Below are 22,697 nucleotides of genomic sequence, written 5' to 3' on the forward strand. Positions count from 1 at the left end.
AGGATTTTATACATGTCCAGATAATTATTCTACAGTTCCTTAAAAGTATTTCCAAAAATTAGCTAATTCTTATTTTCAGTTCCAGGTACACTTTTAAACTTAAAAGCTTCCCTCCAAATAGTTGGCATTGTCTCTTTTCTGGAACCTTACTGATTTTGTGGACCAGATGGCCTGTCATTTCTGTAGCTGTTAACAAGGTGTTTCACAAACTTCTTGCAGCACACTGCTCTTTTATCAGTCAAGGACTGAGGAGAAGGAAAATTAATAGTAGGAGAATATTTTTCCTTTGTCACTTATTATAGCTGGGAAGTTTATTTATTGCATGAATTTTAAATATAATGTTGTTCTAGGACAAATAGCAATAAAATAGGTGTTTTATCATGTTATTATTTGTGTAAGAAATTGTTTCAGTTCACTATATTTGAGCAGAACACTGTGTTTTTCTAAATAGTAAACTTCAGTTTTGAAATGACCAGCAAAGAATATGAAAAAAAACTTGCTGTATTTTTAAAGCACTATAATTAGATCTTGTAAATTATATAGATATCAGCATTTAAATACACCTCCATTGACCAGATTATGTAGTTTAATTTTATAATTATTATTTTCAAATTTTATTTTTAATGAGATTTCACATAGCATTATTTCATAGTCATAACATTGATAATTTAATATCATAATTATTTTTTCAGTTCTTAGTGGTATAGAAAATAAAATCTGAGATTAATTTGATAATATGAGAAAACAGTGATGTCTTTTAAAGACCTCATCACAAAATTTTCTCAACTGTTATGTGAAATTATAAAATACTAATTTCTAGGAGGAGTTTTGTAAAGGAATGGTATCTACTGACTCAAACCAGAACAGAAAGCTGCAGATCTGAATACAAAACTGAGCTGAATATGTTTCATACTATGAGTGAGTTTTCTTCCTATAGTGAAAACATCTAATGCAGTTCAATATAATACAAGTTATTTTTATTTTTACAATACTTAATAATTTCCTATATCAAAATTTATACTTCAAAAGCTACTGCTAGTAGAAGAGTTGACTTAATAACAGAGCTGAAACATATGTTCACACCACAGTGTTGAGCTGCACAGTACAGTATTTCATACCAGATATAAGCTAATGGGTAACACCAGAAATGGAAAACACATCAGGAAAGAATGAATTTAAATATGAGAAATGGAAGCTGCCTCACCTCTGTCCCTGTTACAGATAATAGCAATGAATAGGTTTGGCACAGATTAAATGCAAGCGTGTTTGTGATACAAAGAGAGACAGATGTGGCTGACATTTGTAGTTAGAAGTAAATGTCATAAAAATACACTTGGGACACATGGTGATCAAAAGTATTATTTGTGTATTGAAAGGATGATCTATTTTTGTTTTTTCTAGTCTGAACCAGAGGGTTTTTCTCACTTCCACTTGTACGTCTGCGCTGCCTTCCTTGTCAGGTGGAGGAAAGAGATCCTGGAGGAGAAAGATTTTCAAGTAAGTGAAGAGGATATTTTTCAAGCACAGGGTGGCATTTGTTAGATTTACCTTTCCAACATTACTTTGGGGATGAACTTAAGACAAAATAGGAGCAGCAAGACTGACGATATCTTACTGTTAGTTAGAGTTGCTCCAAAACTGTTAGACCTGAAGTGATGGACTATAAGCAGTAGGAGATGTCTTTTCTTTGTCCACTCTGGAAAAAAAAATGCTGTTTTAACTGAGGCAGACTTTGAGAAGATGATTTCTGGGGATGCTGTTACCTTGGTATTTCACAGAGATTTCTGAAAAGGTAAATTTTTAAAATCTTAAATGCATTGCTGAAGAATTTATTTGTAATTTCTCCTCTGTATAATATAACATTCTTTAACAAGGTCATGTTCATTCTTTCAAAAAAGCTGGGCAAACAGTCTTTTAAAATAACGAGCTTGTTTTTCATTAGGAAGTAAATGGACTTCAGGCCCCTATGTTTCAAAACCCTACATTTTTTTCAGCAAAAAGCATATCAGGACATTGTTTGTAAGACGATTTGAATATGGTAGATAGGCAGATCATTTGCATACATCCATAGAAGTCCAATTATTTTTGTGAACTGGTGACAGTTCACTTTCATAGAAATATTTATATTGAATCTTACCCTATGATACACATTGAATGCCTAAAAGGCTTTAAAGTCTCGTTTGAAGACTGAATGTGAATAGCCTGTGCTGCAAAGCCCACACCATTGCCTACCCCGGGGAAATGGCCCATTACCAGCTTATTTTCTCTCCAGCTGACTGAACTCTGTGGCCCTCTACAAATGAACCATTGTGCAAATTTGTGTATCACTTCAATCTATTTTATCTTCATGAAAGGATTTATTCAGAGCTGTCATTGCCTGTCTTTGAAATGAATAAATCCCTAAGGGCACAACATAACAGCTTTAATTTCTACTACCTGCTAACACTGTCAGATTTTCTCAATTTATGGTACTTTGTCAAAATCATCTCTAATGTTGGTATCCATACCTCTCAATTACAATTGTTCACTGTTAATCCTCCCTATTAAATTTTTCATGTTGATTTCCCACACCAAAGAGAATAATTTCCTCTCTCTACCAAATCTATTACAACTATGTTTCAATAATACCATGGCATAGTACTATGAAGACTGGTTTTGTTCTCCTTACACACATTCAGATTTGTTTACTTATTTATTTGTTAAGGTATTTCTGTATAGTTTAATTTCTTTATAACCCATGTGAACTAGAATATAAAGTACAGAAATCAGGAATACACTGGAATGCATTTATCACACTGCTTTGGATTGCTTACAACATAGAAATGCAATTGGTAATTTTAAGGATCTGTAGATCCATGCTGGTTTTATCACTATCATATGTTATCACTAAAAGCCTTGGCCTTCTTTATTGTGTAACATGACCTTTTAAAATGGCTGAACTAAAGTGTTATCAATTCTCTAAATGATACTTCTGTCCCACAGGCAAGAATAATATCCATTATTCTTCCGCTTCGTTAATAATAGCTGTAGATCAGTGCCTAGTCTTCAAAGTAATAAGCACTTAAACTACATTGGAAAATTGGGGAGTTCAGTATATGCTGTTTGGAGTACTCTGATTGCATTGAATTCACATTATTGAGACTTCATAGCTATAGTGCATTTTGTACAGAAGATTTTTGTTCCATAAACTGTATCAAGAACCACATGCATTCAGTCATTTCTCTTGCACACAGCGTGTGCTGTATCTGTTTTTCTGCATCTGACAGGAGTTAGGGGAGTCTCTGCTAACTGTCAGTCAGAGGGCCTGGTTCTTTTCTACTAGCTGTGAAAACTCCTGCTCTTCTTTTACATGTCTGTTTGACCTCTTTCACTAGAAATACAGACCTCACAGGAATTTTAAGTTGGAATAGTTTCCCAAGAACATCTGGCACTGTGCCAGAAGAGACACTGAACAGATTTTGAATGAAAGACCAATTTTAAAGGAATTGGTTATGCAATACTTTTATTCGTTCTGTTTGATGAAGTATATTGTCAGTAATATTACAGACAGGATGATGATAGAAAATAGTCTTTGCTATTAAGATACTTGTTTTCATTCTTTTGAGTATGTCTGAAACCAAGCAATCAGTAAAAGTATGATTTTTTTATTCTTCCTGATATGAACAGATTAATTAACTTAGATACCAAATGTTCATCCCTCAATATTCCTTATTACAGACACACAATGTGTGTGACTGTAGTTTTCGGGACTTCTTTTGTGTATTGTCAGGTAGCAGACAAATAAATTTTGAAATGAAAGAAGTTAGGCTGGACTCATACTATAGAGTGATACAACCTGAAAATTGCTTGGTATTTGGTTTATATCTGTAAAATTAAATATTAAGATATTAAGGGAAGTAGATTTTGATAAGGGAATGGTGGAAGAAATAAATGTTTCAACTCAGGCCTCCAAATGTTCAAATGTTCTTGTTATGTATATATTGTAGATATACATGTTTGTAACTAAACAGGTGTATATATATATAGACTTGGAACATAGGCATATAAAACTGTGTTGATTTTTTTTCATTGTAAGATGATAATCAAGTCATGATAATAGTTATTCTCTTTTGAATCATTTGAACAAGTTATTACTCTCACTGACATTTATTTGATTTAGTGGAAAATATCAGATGGTTTTATTTTCCTAGGAGTTTAAAGCTGCTTACAGTTTGTCCTGCTTATTCAGTAATCTTTCTAGTAAGCTAGAATCCCACTTTGAAATTTGCTATTTAATGCAATGAGCTGTGTGATGCAATGCTATGTAATGGGGACAAAAATTGTTACATTCAGCAATTTTCAAATTCCCCAGAGTAACTTTTTGATACCAGTGAAATTAAGCTGACATGTTTTCTGGGAGATGTTTTAAATATTTCATGCCCATGTATAATAGAAAGATTAATATTATGGAAAAGAGTGAGGGTTCTTTTATTTTTCATTACAGCTTGTTATTCTCTCTTGGTTCTCACTTCTGGAGAGTCGTCCTCTTTATCTAGATAGGGTGCCCCACAAACTTAGGCACAGAGAGGAAGTTTGGATGTCTCTGTTACTCTCTTCATAGTTCTGATTAGCAGATTATACTTCACATGTGGGAGAGCAAAGAACACAATGGCTAAGCAGTAAATGGCAAAAATTTTAATCCTGCCTTAGATTTTCCCTTGTAACCAGTCTGGTGTTTTATAGACTCAGACAGGTCATTCTTGGTTTCTGACATTCTGTTTATGATACGAATATTCTGTGTTACTTCACTGGTTCCATACTAGTGTCAGACAAAAAAAAAGGCAGTAAACTTAATATAAATAAAAATATGTTTTAAATGTGATACACTATGCCTTTTGAATACAAAATGTGCAATTCATTTAGCTTAAGTATCTAAGCTTAAGTAATTAAATGTACAAGTAATGAAAACCTTTCTACTCATCAGCATGTCTCAGACTTTGGCTTGCTGTTACTCATTTTCCTAACTACAGCCATAAATCCAAAATTCTCCTGAATTTTTGAGAGGTGTGGATAGGTGATGCTGTTAAGTGATAAAATATTAATGTGTGATTTTGAGCATATTTGGAATTAAAATATTAATAGAAAATAGGGCTACTGAGTTGGAAACTACAAGATATCTGAATGATTTTTACAGAAATTAGACTTCAGGGACTAGATTCAACTGTTGAAGTAAATATAAGCTAATGGTAATTACAATTTAGTTAGTAATAGTTGAATTCATACTGGCATATCTGTTAGATTTGTACTTTAAGGAGGTTATCATTTTGTTGACATAGCTGAGCTACAAAAATATATTCAGTATGTTGTAGTAAGGAATCTCTCTTGCAGATCTTTTCTTATTCATGATTTTAAGATACAGGCTTTTCTGTCATTCTAAAAGACATTTTCACCCATGCTGTCACCAACTCACATCTTTATTACTGCATTGTCCTTTTCTTTGTCATTGACAAATGCATTTTTGCTCCAATTATATTCACCCAGACTGCAAAGAAGCTGTAAAAGTAATTTTTCAGTCTATCATTTTTTTCTTGCTTTCTTGCTCTGCATCTCCCTTAGCTCCCTCTTTTTTAGAGCACCAGGGAAAACTTAGACACTTTCTCTTTTGAGGCCTTTAATGGACTAGTACTGACGCCTTACATGGCATCTGAGATTCAGCAGTGAGATGCTGACTGCAGTCTATCAGCCCGTGATGACAGCTTCATCACCCACCTGCACTCACCAGAAAGCAGCAGTGCTATCTCCCACTTTGCCACCTTACTTAAATGGAGCACCTAATGCAGATATTCAGCTACTTTGCTCTAAGCCATGCTAAGTTTTTTGCTATGCCCAGAATAGATTTGACAGGTTGCCTTGAGTCTGTTAGTAGCACTTAGAGTCACATTGATGAGTTTTGTGTTGCTTCTTTTTACTTTTCTGTGAATTTATAGTCTCTTGCTTTACACTTGAGCCATAAAATCTTCAGGATAGTGACTGTGCTTTATTCTTATTTATATAATATTTTAAATAATTATTATTTAATTATTATTTTGTATATAGGAAGCAAGTTTTATTGACTTGTTTGCCAAAATGAATGCACACACAATTGTATATCTTATTAGAATTAGATAAATGCTGAATAACAAGATGCTTAGAAACAAATTCATGTCTGCTGCCTGTATAAGTAATGAGCTTTATTTAAAAAGTTTTATATTAATATCTTTCCTAGAAATTATCTACTGTAGAAACATGTCAGATATCAGAAATGTATTTTCATACTATCTTTTTACTCTCAACCACAGTAATATAGATTTCATTAGTCTTTTGTGATCTTTACATAGTTTATGATGTAAATGTTTATATTTTACTTTTTCTGCCTGAAACTATAGGAGTTCTTACTTCATATCATATGAGGTGTAGCTAATAAATCTATTTTAATTTAGCTTCCTGGTATGTACTGTGCTAAAAAATTAATTTCCATTGCTCCTGCAGTAAAAATAAATGTTTTTCAATTAAAGAAAAACAATATGTTTCAGAAAGGATTAGTTTTTTGAACAGAGGAATGTTTGCCCTCCTTCCCCCTAAGCTCTATGATTAGATGAATTTGTGCCCTCATTCTTCTGTGTATGGAAGCTAACAGGGTCTTTTCTGTGGATGTTCCAAAACTTGTAAAGAATTAAAAACTGTGAACATGGAAATCTTTCTAACTGTAAAGAGCCTGACTAGTAACACTGCTGTGATTTTATTCCCTGCTGAGAGCACTTTTGGAAGATGTTCAATATATTGTAATGTGTTTTGAGAAACTGGAAGCTCTGCTGTTTTAGACTTCGAAAGTCATAGCTGGCAACCTAACGTGAGATCACTTCTTAATCTCTGAGTACTGGTAGCAGACAGCTGGGATTCAACACTCTTGAATCATTTATGTTCAGAAGAGCCAATTTGCAATAATAACACTGCTGACTTCATTTTTGCACGCAGAGCTTAATGAACAGAGAATGATGTGAGTGGTAATAGTTTAACTGCTCCGTTATCAACCCTACTCAACTTTGTCAAAAGCTTCTGCATATTTTGATTGTCATGAATATCTTGACTTGGTCTCCATGTGTGAGTGTATTGTAAATGAAACAGAACAGTGCAAAGATGTTTTAACACTCAGTCTTAGATGTACAGGTTTTGTCCCACAGAAATTATTATTGCAAAATTTTAATATTGAACTGAAATGTAACAGACTGTAGGTCATTCTTCCTTTAATACTGGTACTTGTCTAGTACTAGGAGGAAAACTTGCCCTCTGTCTGGAAAGCTACTGGAAGATTCTGACTGGAAGATTCTATAGTTTATATAGTACAATAAAACTGGCTTAAGTAGCATGAAAAAGGAAATAAAAATTGTAATGCTACCCTTACTTATCTTTTGCTATATGGCTTTCCATTTTCTTTTGATTATACTGTAGGCCTATTTTTCCTAAGTTATACATTGTTTTCCCCCAGCGTTTGTCTTCAAGTGTGCAAAGTGGAGAATGAAAATAGTTAAAAAACAAACAACCAAACAAACCACAGTAATACAGATTTCATCAGTCTTTTGTGATCTTTACATAGTTTATGATGTAAATGTTTATATTTTACTTTTTCTGCCTGAAACTATAGGAGTTCTTACTTCATATCATATGAGGTGTAGCTTTGAAACACTTTTGAAACATATCTTATATAGCTAGGAATGTGTGTATTTTCACTCATAAATTCACCTCTTTTTCTTTGTTTTGCTTGAATTTCTGGGTCAAGAGCCTATAGGAATAATATATTACTCATGCCTGGCATTGTAAAAATAATACTTAATATACTACCAGTAATACAGGTAAATTATGTAATATCTGATTTTGAAATCTGCCTGTTTCTGTTGCCCTCCTTCTCTCTAGCTCTGCCCCAGAAGTCCTCCTTCCTCCTCAAGATATTTGGTACAGCGGCACATAGTAAAATTACAAGCTATAGTACAATCATTTTGAATTACAAGTAACTTAAATATATGTATTTTCTACTGAAACTCAGAAGTTATTCTGTGATATGATCTAGTCTAATATTATCAGATAAATCACAGCAGTCAGTAAGCCCTGCTCTCCAAAGCACTCGAGGAAGAACAGTAGTCCTTGAAAGTAGTCCTTGAACACCTAATCACTGCAGCCATGACTTATCTTGAAAATCTACCCAGTTTGGTTTTTTTTTTCCCCACTAGAATAGGTTGGTCAAAACAGGAAGAAATTTTCAAAATTCCTGTTCTAGTTCCACAGGGCCAGCATACTGTATCTGTAGAAATATTATTTGGGATGCAGCATGAGAAGTGGAAAACTGAAACCTTGCAGATAAGAAACAGGACAAGGATCTTCGGCTTTTGATATTGATATAAGTAGAATAATATTTTAATTGTTTTTAAAGATCCTAATATTTTATAAATATTTCTAACTGTAATATTTGTTACAGAGTGTTGAGATTTAGTAACTTAATTTTTACCCTCAACTGTTTTAAGTGTAATTCCAAGGCATGTGGCTTTTACACTTCAGGAGTTTAACAAATCTGAAAATCGAGGTACTGGGAGATAGTAAAATGTGCCTTCTTCCTTATCACACCAGTTGAGAGCATCTAAAAGGGAATGAGGTACTTCACTGTAAAACCTGCAGTGGCTCTTTCTAGAGGAAATGTGTAAGATGTAAAAAGAGTACAGAGAATTGTTGGAGCTATATTTTGACTCATTGCACTCAAGTGTCAGTTTGTAATACTTTCACATTTGCTTACTATTTAAAAAAAAAAATTCCAAAAGGGATATAGTAATTTACAGTCCTGAATAGTCTGTGTTTTCTTCTGTGTAAATATTCACGCCATTTGAAAAATTGTATTTCATCAGGTTTTTTTCTACAGTTGGGTTCAAATTAAGTTGTTATTTGAATAGTTTGTTTTTCTGATAGTCAGGGGATGTGTTGCAATTTTAGATGATGCATCAAATTAAAAAGTTCAGATGTAAGCACTGAAAGTGCAGATTGTGCTTGGATTTCATGTGTGACATACTGCAATTTGTTAACTTCTAATCCTTCTTTCATACAGAGCAAAATCTTTAACAACAGATGTAGTGTATTTGACAGCTGAGTTCATGATACCATATGTTAGTATGACAGAGTTCTTACTCTAGTGTTTGTCTGTGTTCTTCAAAAAAAACCCTAAGCAACTATACAAAGTGAGCAGTTATTTCTATTTTCTAAATCAGTTATTTGTGATATTAGCTAATACCTTCCTTATTTTTCAAATATTATTTTTTAAGTAACAAAGATGTTAACCAGCTGCATAGTTCAATACAAATATTATATGAAGATATGATTCATGTTTCAGAGACCAGTTAGATTGAAAATGTGTTTCATTATGTACTTTGGCTTAAGGTTTAGTGAAATAAAGTGAATCCTCTAACTCAGATCTAAATTAGAAATAAAGTCACTTTTAAATTACATTTGTAGTCAGGGGAAAGACATGTATGAATTAGTCACTTCTGGTCTCATCCTATCCTGTACAAATATTTATGTCACTGTATTATTTATGAAGGAATATGGCATTGACAGAAATTAGAATCAATCTGTTAAATCCTGCATTTAATGGTCTCAATATTAAATACTCTCTGAAGATTTGCCTGAGGATGTGAATGTCTCTTTGCAAGCCCAAATGTTGTTTTCTGTACTGATTTTTACCAGAGATGTTGCCAGTAAAGAAGAGGGATGGAAGCTCTGAAGCAACCAGGAAGGGATACAGTAGAGACTGCTCAACAGAGGGAAAGACATATTGAACATAATTCCTCTAAAACTTGCTGTTGCATGGAGAAAAGCTGGAGGACATAGTGTTTATAAAATTCATATTGCTTGGAAGATCCCTTTACATTCTGCATATTGTCATGGAAAAGGTGTCTGTTTTGTTAGCAGGCATGCCTTCTTCAGACAGAGTTACCCCTGACTCTTCAGAAACCCCTGAGCCCCTTTGTGTGCACTCCTATTCTTATTATTTGAATTTAAGGAATTTAGTGTTACGGATTTGAATATGATTTGGGCTTTTTTTGTGGGAAATGCATTCTTGTGATCATAATAGGAAAATAACTTTAACTCTTTTTTAGTAATGGATCTTACTTTTTACTGTCACTGAGTGGGCTCTAGAATTAATTTTTATTTTACTTTATAGTTATTCTCTCAAATCATACTATGTGTTCTGTATATTCTTGCCAATAATTGATTTAATGTGTTTTATTGATTGGGTTTAAACCTTTCCATTACTACCCATTTTGCATAGTGACTAATTAGAAGACCAATCTGAAAAAAGGGTATTACCAACATCTCACTTGGTCCCTGACTATCTGCCAGTCTCTTCAGAATCAGAGTTTCTTGAAGAAGGAAATGCAAAGGATTAAAACAAATAGAAGACATGGAGATTTTCCTGGATGTAGAACTTCAGAGATCATTGCAGTAACAATGGCATAGTAATAATTTCTGTCTCGAACTCTGGGTACCATAATAGCTCTAGAATCTCAGCTCTTTAATCTTGTTGAGCTGAATACATAGTGTCTTCAAAGTTTTGCAGTTTACCAAAATCTGTATTTCATTTTGCTCCCTGAAAATTGCATATTTTGAATGTGATTAGATTAATCCCATTAACCTTATAATGTAATTGGTCAGCTTTTTCTGTTTTCCCCAAGAATTAATTCTCAATTTTTAATGGAAATTGCTTAGTGAAGTTTGTGCTAGATTAAGTGCTTTTTTCTTTATTGTTTTTGTTAATGCTGTTTTTAATTGCAGGAAAATGTTAATATGGCTTTATGTCCCTTATGTGATTGTTTTTCTTGAAGGTTGTCCTTGCAGAATTAACTGCCACCTAATAAATATGCCCAGATGTAGCAACAAGAATGAATAGCAAATGCAGCTTTTAGAGTGAATGAGACTAGCCTGGACAGAATGTAGCATAATCATTGCCATTTTAAAGCAGGTTTCTTTATGAACAGAAAGTGTTACAGTGTTCAGAAAGTGCTTCAGTGTTACAGAAGCCAGTGTTTGGATTCAGATATTCTGATGGGGTCATAAAGCATTCATGCATAAGATATTTAATGAGGGATAACAACTTTTTCCTGAGCTGAAAAGCAGTACTTGGAGTTTCACACTTGCTTGCCTGCATTAAAATACATGAAGAAAATAAATATCAGGTGAAATTAATTCTAATGATTAAGAACCATTACAAGTTTCAGATATAGTCAGGCAGAACCATATTTCAATGATTACAGAACTATACAGCCATGTTTTTTCAAATGAAAGATTTAGTTAATTACATGAGAACAGCTTATTTACATTGAGACTTTAACATGAGTTTTTATTTTTCTTTGATCCAAAGAGTTCTTCTTTAGCTGTGTGTGTTCTTTCTATCTTCAGGAATACTGTAGTTTGGATTTTCTGCTGTGGATTTTACTGTGCAAGTACTTGAACACTAGTTGGACGTTGCAGGATCAGAAAATTATTTCACAGTTTATAATGTGGATTGTATATTTTATTATTGGTTGTTTGTTTGGTTTTTTTTTTTAAACAGACCTGTAATGTAGTCTTACAGTTGGTGGCACCCATATGTTTTTTATGTTTCTTCACATTATCAGAGTATTGCACAGGGTGAGGATAGGTTTTTTAGGAAAAAACAAATAACCAAAAAACCCAAACAAACTGCCCAAAACTCTAGTACCATTTTTTTTCTGTGATGCAGGGGAACCACAGTTTTGTTATTTTCACCCACAGAAGGTAGAGGTTGAAAAGCTGTAGCAAATCTGTACTGTTTAGAAGGACACTTATCATTAATTCTTCTAATGTGCAAAGAGCACAATGAATTCAAATTTATGAAAATGTAATAGTATCCTAGAATTCATAAATCTGTAGGTTAAAATTAAGTTGGTAGGAAACTTTTTTCTCCTCCAACTCTTTAAAAGGCTATTACATATGAAGAGGGAAAATACCTGTTTAGGGTCAGAGGACTCTTAACAGTTTCTGACAGATCTGGCCTTTTTTCAGTAAGTTTAGATAACTTTTTCTGAATCTTTATGGCTTTGGCACAATTTTCTAATAACTTTTAGGTTAAGCAGTTGTGATTACATCTGAAGATCACATTGTGCATGCTATAATTGAAACAGGATTCTATTTTGCTTATTCGAGAAAAAAGAATATGGTTACAAGTATTCACACAGATTGAATGGTGATGAATATTGCTGGGCTAATAACCCTTTGGGAAGGATGCAAGAATACAGATTGATTTTTGTTCTCTTATCTCTTTTCTTGATAACCCTCTAGGTCTTTGGATGGCTTTAAGTGAACCAGAATAATAATTTGATTTTGGCTTCAGTTGAGTTATTTGACAAATTGAATTCACCATTTTTAGTAAATGCTGCTGTTGAAGAGTTAAATTGATCAAAAAAAAAAAAAAGCCATAGCATTTTGAATATTTTGAGTAGGCTCTCAGGGATCCAGAGGCACGCTGCTGCTGCATAAATATAATCATACCTCTTTTCCAAGCATATTCACTTGGGCACATTGAGAATCAATAGATTATAAGTTCAGTAAATAGGCTTCAAAACAAAAAATGTTTTGCAAATATGCAGAGCAATTCAAGTACAATTTGCAGAGCATTTTATCAAGATGCAAAAGTTTTAGTCTTTCTGTTTCATAGTGAAGACTTACATGTATTATTGTTAATACAGCATAAAATCCTGACAGAAAATCATATGGAAAAGCTGAGCTGAGGCTTTTGCATCCATATTCTGGTGTCTTTAAAAAGTACTGTTTTGTTCTTAGCCAGTCTTAAGTACCAAAACCAGAGAAGGCCTTCTACCAATAGAAAATAAAATTACCACCAGAAATTTTCAGTCTGGCAAAACCCCAAAGGTATTGGATGTCTGTTTATGTTAAAAAAACAAGCAAATGAGGAAAGAAGCCCCCACAGGCCCAGCCAAAACCATCCAAACCAGAAGAAGCTGTTTATGCAGTATGGTAAAAAACCAACTGTGCTTTTTCATGGGTTTGTTTATATACATTCCAGCTATGATTTGTGCATTGGAACAGCACATAATGTGTAACTTTCCATGATGTTGAATTTTCACCTGTTAGAATACTATGCTTCTGGGCACTGGAGGGGATTTTTGTTTCCTCTAAATTCTATTGGATGTTCTTGTCAGTCCAGATTTCATTTTTGCTACATCACAGTCATGCTGTATCTTGAATGGTTTCATCATAATTACTTATTCTTTCTCAGAAAACACATTGGGTTCATCTTAATTGCAGAATTATCATATTTTAACTTCAGTAAAGTTGCCTATCTTAACAATTTGAGCCTTAGGATAAAAATATCTACATAATAGTGGCTATTTGCTGTAGAAAAGCAATGCCAGACTGTCAAGTGTGTCAACAAATTATACTGAAAGCTAATTCAGCTAAAATTGCTGTGGTGAAGATCAACAGAATTGAGCAAGTTGACCAAAAAAAATTAATAATGCTGGAAACAAAATTGGAAGCTGGTTTAACATTTATTTTATATAATTCCCATTTCTACAGTCTTAATGGGGAGAGAATTAGAAACAGAATAAATCTAGATTTTACATACAGAAAGATGAAAATATTTAAAAATTTGGCAAGACATGGCTGTATGTTTACATAATCATTGAAATAGGGTTCTGTGTGACTATATCTGTAACTGGGAATGGTTCTTAATCACTGGAATTAATTTCACCTGATATTCAGACTATGTATTTTAATGCATGGAAGCAACTGATGTTTCCTCTTGACGTGTAGTTCATCATCTGCTCTGGCTCTGACCATAATGAAGTCTCCCATCATGAAGTAGTGTGATAACAGCATAAATATTGTAGTAACAGCATGATTTAACTGCATGAATCAGCAGTGGACTGTTGGGGCTTTCCAAATCCGTACTGCAATTCTGCTATCTCAACACAGTGCTAGAAAATAAATGGGGTAGCTTTAGGCTTGGAATGGTTCCAGTCACCATAAGTAGTCTGACTTTGTGCTTTGCTGGGGCTGCAAGGATGCTATTTCATACTTCAGTCCTATTTCAGTCTTGCTGAGTGTGTTATCATTTCCCTTGTGGCAGCATGATCACTCACCAATAAGCAATACACTCTAGGTCATGAATGTGGAACTGCAATGAAATAGTTTGCCATTTTATTGCCTTTATTTATGTTCACTTTTCAGAAATAAATTACAATTATTTTGGATATTTTTAGCTATTTGGTTACTTTTGGAAATTTATTTTTGTTTCCATGATTTTGAATACTCAATCAGTTTTTGTTAATATATCCACACAGGTATCAGAACTCATCCAATTGATAGGCTTATTTATTTTACCAGTAGGCTATCCAAAGTTTTTCCTAATTTTCAGGAAGACTGTAAATAGGGAAACTCCATATATTATCTATATTATCCTCTGTATTAGAGGATAATACTGTGATGAGACTGGTTTTCTAGTGACCACAGTGTGTCCAGCTAACAATAGTAATGGGTTGTTAATATTATCTGCAAAAAGAGCTAGGTGTTCATTTTTCTTTATGGATTTTAATGGAAATCTTGTAACACATAAGTGCTTCCTATATGTGTGGCAATTTTTGTTTATCTGTCTCAGAAGGCATGGTGGGAAGAAAATACTATGATCAGGAAGATAATAAACATATAGTTTCGATTACAAGTATTAAATTATATCATCCTTACTTATTATCTCTCTAATAATTATTATTTATTAGTATTTACTTAGCCAGTTTTTTTACTATCAGTTAAGAAGAACAAATGAAACATTTTTCCCACCCATGTCATTCTTAACATCTTCATTTCTGTCTTTAATTCTGAAAAGTGAATCTACGTTGGTGGATGCAAAAGTGCAATATAATAATTTCATGTGGTCTTTTTTTATTCTGTACACTTAAATAGCATTTAACAGTATCAACAAAAATATAATACAATGTCCTATATATTTTTTTTTGTTAATCATTTACAAGAGGAGGCTTCTTTAGAGGCTATTTAGCATTTCCACTAACAAAATAGCTGATAATAGAAATCTGCAGATGACACAGATTTACCATTCTGACAAAGTGAGGAGAACAGAGCAGTTACATAAACAAATTTTGAATCACTTCTTCAGTTGAACTCTTCAGGCAAGCTGTATTTTGATGTAGTCAAATGAAAAAAAATGCAAATAAAGTAAATTAGAATAGGTCATACCTCTGGAGCGTGAGACTGTACCCTGTGATGTGTGGCTTCAAAAGGGTGGGTGATGCCTACGTCTCTCCTAATGAGCTCCCAGAATGATGCTGTGGTACATGGGAGTGATTGGATCCTTGAATTAATGAACCTAAGAGCTTGTTTTGCCTTTTGGTGGTTTTCTTTCATTGTCAATATTGCATTCAGTTCTTATGTCTTAGGTCAAAGACATAGAGAGGGCTCATAGAGCATGGTGAAGTATTTCACGTACTTTGTCAAAAAGAAAACCAATAGGTGAATTGATTCATATTTGGGAAATTTGATATGGAAAAACCCCCAAGATGTTAACTAATAATGAATTTCTGTAGCTCTTAAAGATTTCAAATTGGTGTTTTCCCTGAAATTTAAAAAAACCCAGTAACCATATGTTTAGGTTTAGTTCCTGTTATCCACACAGGAGGTCAGACCAGGATCAGTAAAGATCTTCTCTGACAGTATCATCTAAGACTGTAGGAACCAGCCCCAAATTTATGTTGAGTACCTGTCAAGTAATACTCCCACTGACATACATGGTTGCTAGCATGTGTAAAAAAGCAAAAAGAATCTGAAGCTCTCACAGTTGTTGAAACAGATAATGAACTGGCCTTAGAGTATAATTTTGAATTGTCAGTCACCATTTCTGAAGCATGTATAATGTTTTTGTCTACAAATACCTTCTAAACATTTTGGACTCTAGTAATTTTTAGTTAATTTTGCCAACTGAGAGCACACAGTGCTGGAACCACATTGCAGTGGTAAAATTCTGTGATTCTCTGTAAAGCCTACTTACAGAGGAAAAGCACTATTTCGAATAAAAAATGATTCAGTAATTGTTGAGTAATCACTGTTTTTTTTCCTTATTGCTTTTATTTTTTGTTGCTGTATTCAATAACATTATTGAACTCTAGAAGCAAGTTGATTTTGTTCTGCCTCTAGGTTCTGTCCTTCCTTGTCCTGGAAGGCTACATGAAGTAAAAAGAAATATATGTATATTTTCTGTTCAGACCTCTATGCCTCTAAGGATGCTGGCACTAAACTCCTTAGGGATTGAGCAGTGTGGTTTAGAGGCTGGGATACAGAACTGAAGTCCCCTTCATCTGCACATGTTGGCAAGAGTTGTGTTTGGTCTGATTCCTGCTACAGGGAAGGAAAAATGTGATGCTAGGTGTGTATAATCTGAAGGGATTTCCAGCAAGCCTTGCTTTATGGCTTCTACTTCAGAGTGCTGCTGTTACTGTCCAAGTTGTAAATCAAATCTTCCACACACTAAAAATCTGATTTTACTGTCCTTTAAATTTCTAGAAAAAGTACTTTCTGATTCCTATATCCTGTATTTCCTATATCCTATATTTGTCTCACCAACCAATTTTTAAAAATTTATTTTCAGTAAATACCGCAAAGGGATCTCTGCATTTTCTCCATTTCAATATAAAAAGGATTTTTCTTGAACAAAGGAAGAACTCCTGTTCATCCTAAGCAATTTAAGTGACCTGCTAAACTAAATGCACTGGCAGGGCTTCCATTTAGTTAGTAATTCACAGCTGTCACTGGAGACCTCTCTCTACAAAGAAAACTGTTTTCTTTCCATGTTTATTTGTTCAGCAGAACCCGCTGCATAACAATGTCAATTATTGGCCTTATCAGTGTGTAACCCTGGAGAAGACTAAAATCACAGGAGCCTGTACACTTGACAACCAAACTCAATCAAAACTACTGATAAGAGAACAAAGAGAAACCAGAAGCTTTTGGAGTATGAGCTTAGTAATAGGATGAAGTGACATATGCCTTTCTTTGAGACAAGAAGATGGAGGAGGATTAATTTTCTTTCTTTCAATTTTCTCTTCTCTCCTATGGTTTCCTAAAAGCTAGTGCATGTAGATTTTGCTGTCTTACAACAAAATTGTCTCTTTGCAACTGCAAGACAGTAAAAATAACAAGAATTGAAATGCCTATTGTTTTGCAATCCTTGTAAACAAATCAAAATTAGATTTTTTCCAGAAATGTCATTATGGCAGATTTACTATTACTGTTGTAGCCTCCTGGTTAGATCTTTCAGCTGCCTTAAAGAGTAAAATCTTTGCACAACTTGGTTGATCTCTGTAGTGTTTTTTGCATTAGACACCCCTTTTCAAATATATGAAGAGCTCTCATTTATCCCGTCTTAATTTGTTTTCTTCACAGTAGCATTTGCTTGCTGTTAAGTGAGTGAGTAGCAATGTTTCCATCCAGTCCTTGGGAGCTGATTCACTAAAGCTTTGTGTTTTTTTTCCTTGCAATTCTCACACATCTTTCTTAGTTTCAGGCACTGATCCCCATAGGTCAGCAGGTTAAAAAGGGGCATCTGAAATCCTTAATAGCTGTTGTTCTCTACCACATCCTTGCTTAAATATTGCCACCCCTGAGAAAAGATGACAGAGCATGGCATGGAACTGCTATGGCAGTGCCAGCTTGCAGGCAAGCCTATTAAAGCAACCCGAAATTGCCAGCAGCAGTATACCTCTGAAAGTTATATTTCATGTAGCCGATGTCTTTATTCTCTTCTGTGAGAAAAGGTCACATCTTCCAAGCTGTGCTATAGTGTCCTTTCTAGGAGATTATTGTGATAAATACAGGAATTCCTCCTCTCATCTGCCTGCTAAAGAAGCAGAAGCAGATGAGAGATGCATTACTGTCAGTGACCAGCCCCTCAAACACGTTAAACTACACAATGCATCACTGAAATGTTTATCCATTAGAACTGTTAGTATGGTTTTTTGCCAGACCCTGAAACACTTTTTGGTCATGTTTATTTATTTAAACAAAATGACATCTTATTCCCAAGGTATGGTTTTGTAAAAGAAATAATGCTGTCGCAAGTCCAGTTATCCAAAGAAAATGAATTTAGGTATAATGTTGTCCTTAAAACCTGTTTGGTTTATGTGTGATTTTCATTCTTTGGATAACCACTTCAGATAGATTTTTTGGAAGCTTTTCTTTGAATCTCTGAAGGCCACGACCTTCATCTTAATGTAATTGGAATTTTTATAAAACAAAGTGGTTTTATACAAACACCTGGGAGTTTATGAGTAATATTTTGCTGTATTGAGTCACATGCTGAAATAATTATTATGAAAACAGTATTTTTCTCTCCATTTTGATTCTTTCTGGTTTTGTAATATTTCTCCTTACCTAGTGGGAAATGAAGAACTTTTTTACCTATTTGATCTTGGACTACCATTCTAGAGTTGCTGTGCAATTTTCAGTGGTTTTTGGCCAAACTGCTCTTTGGGTATTGATACCATGACAGAGGCCACTGCTGATTCTTTAAAGTGTGAGTGTAAACTGGTTTATTTCCTTATGTGTGTGGACCACAATTACCAAGAAGAAGTAGTCATGGCCTTGGAGCTTTTACCACTTTCATCTTGGAAATTTTAAAAATGAGCAGTCCGAAAAGATTAACCTAGCCCATTGTCACCCAGTGTGGTGAAAAGATCTTCAGCTCTCTCATGTTTGTCTGGAGGATGTTCTTTTGTAGACAAGTAAAGAAATGTACTGGTTTTGCATTGGAGCTCTTCATTCAGCTTTTGGTTTACAAATGCATATTTTTCATGAAACTTGAGGCATATATCATCTTATATAGAAATTTAATCTCAAATTCTGGCTGGCTGAAGTTGAGTTGTAGATATCTATTTTTATCAGTATGGTTGTGTGTAAGAAAGGCAATTAAATATTATATAAAGAAAGTGTGATAGTATTTGTATCATCTTAGAAGTTCAGGGCCTTAAGATATTTGTATGTACCTTAGGGCTTCCAAGTACTCCATTTAGAGTTACTATTTTTCTGTGGTTCCAGTAATATATTCTTTGTTTTGAAAAATTGCATTTCTCTGGGACTTGCATGAGAATTATTTATTTGGGTTTTATGTAATTTCTTTAGAATTGTGTTTAACAACAGTAGACTGGGAAATGAAGAAACTGAACTGACCTTAGCAGAGAGTATGTTGCTTGTTTAACCTTGTGAAGCAAACCTTGATAGAGAATATTCTCATCTTCTAGAATGCCTTTGGATTGCTTTATAATGGGGGTAAAGATTTAAGTAATAATGTAATTTTGGTGAAAGATCAAAAGTATATAAATTATTTCACTTTGATTTATAAACCATTAGATAAAGTGAAGCATTTTGTATGTGAAATATCAGGACATAAAGAGCAGCATATATTTCCTAACAAAGCTTGATAAATTAATGTTATTGTATGGTACAGGAAGATTCATCTTGGTTCGGGATTTTTCCAAAAAAATGAAGGTGTCTTGAGCACAGTCTCAGTTATTAATCATGTTTCTCATGTAGTATTTACTGGTTTAGGATATTTTAATTCTTTAGCTTATAGTGTACAATTGGATTACATTGTGTTAATTTGAATTGATCCTTCAGTTGTTGTCTATGGATGAACTTTTGGAATTTCTCTCTGACTGAAGCATTCATATATTTTTTTTCTTAAGGCATCAAGGAATGTATAGAAATTTGAGGGGATGTTGTTGTTTTTGTACATTGGAAAAACCTGTGCAGCTTGGGTGATCCCCTGTCTTGTGTTCTTGTGTCTGCGTGCTATGCTCACCAAGGAAGCTTAATTGATTTCTTAATTTGAACAGTGGCATTTTCCTCAGAGATGAAGGGATTTTCGGATTACTTCTTATTGATTTTTGTGAGGCTTCTCAACTTAACTGGGAAATTTTCAGTTATCAGATGGGGCAGGTTGTTTCCTTTAACTCTGATATCTTCATGAAGGTCTGTTCCACTGCCAAGTCATTGGTTCTCTGTACTGCTGTCCTTAAGTCTCTCAGAAGTGCACAAATTCTTTCTGAGCTTTGTCATGGCAAGTGGGGAAAGATTGTTATTCAGAAGAAAACACCAAAATGTGGCTTCATTTGGTGGTGATTGAGCAATGTAATGGAAATGGTTTTTTAGTCCTGTATCCCCTAGGATACTGACAATGTTCCATTTGAGCTGTGTTTAGGACTACTTGTTTTACTTCTGAAAACACACTAGTTTAAGTAGGCTCTGCACTGTGACATATTTATTGGATGTAAAAGTTACATATCTCAGGCAATACTACTTAAGTTATAGAAACCAGGTAATTTTGCATCAGCCATCCTTAATATATGTTTTCTCCAAAACAAGATGAGATTTTTTTCAGAACAATTTACAGCATTTTGTCCAAACATAATTATTACTGTAGGTTAGAAATATATACAATTTTTATACACTTTTCTCCTGTGCTTCATTATATTCAGTTGGTATTTTATTATTTTCTTTCCTTTATTTTTGGCTGAGTTTTTAGCTATACATACTACAGTGCTAAAATCTAACTTATGGTAGATAAGGAAATGAAATATGTGTGAATTTGTAGCTGTAGAATTATCCCACTTAAAATGCATTGCCAAATTATGGTCAGGAAAACCAAACCAAGAAGAGTGGTTAGCATATGGACTTCATGGAAGGGTAGAATTGTAAATTTTCTCTTGGAATCTGCTATAGAAATATTTTGATCTTGCTTGACTACAGAAAAAAAATAGATAGAAGGTAGTAACTTATTGGTAGGTCATTTCAGAAATTAAATTCTGCCATAATTGCTGCAGCCTTAATTGGTACAGTACATTCTGTGTTTGGATGGATTTTATTTGGATTTTCTTTTTATAGAATGACTACCAATCTTCATGACGTTTTATTCCGTTCTCCTTTATTTGTTGTGTTTGGGATGGAACTAGTGGTAAATGAAATACTTGGGTTTTTTATTATTTATTTGTTATGATTTGTATTTTGGTACATAAGAAGTACACATATCTCCAAATACCATCAATGTGTAATCACAGTGGTTCAGGACTGTTCTGTTCTGAGCTCTAGCAATTGGAACTGTCAGCTCTATTTCCTGGATACAAGTGTGAAGCTTCCTGAGATACTCAGTTTCCATATGAGATATGTAAAATGGAAGTTCTGTTTTCTCTAGTCTAAATGTGAGAAAGAAACTAGGACTGTTTTTGTTTGACTGTCCAATTTAAGTTTGAATTTAAATCAGTGTTCGAGTATCACAGAATCATAGAAGGCTTTGGGACAGAAGGGACCTTAAATCCTTTAGGTTCTGTGACAATGCTTGCTTTGATTCTATCTCCTTAACCTTGGCTTATAAACTTGAGATGATCATGTGTGGATAGTAAGTTCAATTGAGAAAAAGATCTACCATTCAAATTTGATTCCTGTTTTAGGGATGGAGATTACTTGTGTCTTTGTTTTTTATTTGGGACCAAGGTAATAAGACTACCTATAATACCAGCTGGGATGTGGTCCTTTAACGTACTTGTAAACCAATACTCTTGGAAATGAAGATGTAAATCTTCTATTCAGCTAAGTAAGCTGAAGCTAAGCACAGCTTCTCTGACAGAGTCCTTTAGAACTACATATTTTATGATTAGTGATTAAGGTTGCTAATGACTTGTGTAAGAGATCCATACCAGATGAAACAGGACTTTAATTGCTAGTTTAGTATGCTGAGTCCTGGAATCTTTTTCAGTTGTCATGAAAAGAAAAACACGAAAGGGAAATGATAAAACCATCAACTTTCCATAAGCTTTCATTTTCAGGATGTTAAGGTGTATTTCTGTGACCTTCTTATTAGGAATATGAAATTAATTACAAGAATAGCATATCTTTTTAATGTTTTCATAAGATTAATGGCAGATTGATCAGTTGAAATGAAGAATTAAAATGTATATTTGAATCAAAGAATATATATATTTATGTATATGTATTTATACTGTATTTGAATCAAAGGATAAAACAATATATCCTTGTTGAGAACCACTGTCCTTGAAGTCCTAAATACAAGCTGGTAGCAGAAATTAACCTTTAAAATATTTAGATTTTTTAAAAAATATTCATTTTTAGATGTAACAAGTTTAGTTGGAATCCTGAATATAATTTTTTTTTGTAGAGAAAAATTTTATTCCTACTGTTCTGAGTTCTGTGTGCTATAGTCTGTTCATTGACATGTCATGGTGTGTGAAAAAAGGTCAAAATTAAGATGTATAAGACTGATTGAAAGAATTAATATTAATTTCAAGGAATTCTAGGAGCATAATGTAAGTAATGCACAATAAAGCAATGTACATGAAAAGATACAATTTTGCATTGAATTTAGGAAGTTCAGTGTTACAGTGTTTCAGCAAATATTTGAGTTGGGGTTTTTTGACACTTGTTTCTAAACTATCATGTTCCAGGTGTAAATTTTTGAATGACACTGGTTTATGACTGACCAAGACTATGTCTCTCAAATATTTCAGACTGTGTCGAGTGCAGACTTCAATGCTCCTACCACTTAGCACAGATAAACCAGTGTTGCCCCATCTTGTTCATCCATAGTC

At 33.7% G+C, this 22,697-nt stretch overlaps 1 protein-coding gene across 1 annotated transcript in view; it reads left to right on the forward strand.

The window, feature by feature from the left end:
• TBC1D22A (TBC1 domain family member 22A) overlaps window positions 1-22,697 on the forward strand; it is a 139,550-nt gene that overhangs the window by 106,528 nt on the left and 10,325 nt on the right. The window contains exon 12 of the mRNA XM_039726831.1: window positions 1,402-1,497. Coding sequence (XP_039582765.1) covers window positions 1,402-1,497 — 96 coding nt within the window. The remainder of the gene's footprint in view (window positions 1-1,401; window positions 1,498-22,697) is intronic.

This window comes from Passer montanus, unplaced genomic scaffold (genome assembly GCF_014805655.1).
Source record: "Passer montanus isolate IOZ18808 unplaced genomic scaffold, ASM1480565v1 scaffold6, whole genome shotgun sequence".
Classification (NCBI taxonomy): Eukaryota; Metazoa; Chordata; class Aves; order Passeriformes; family Passeridae; genus Passer; species Passer montanus.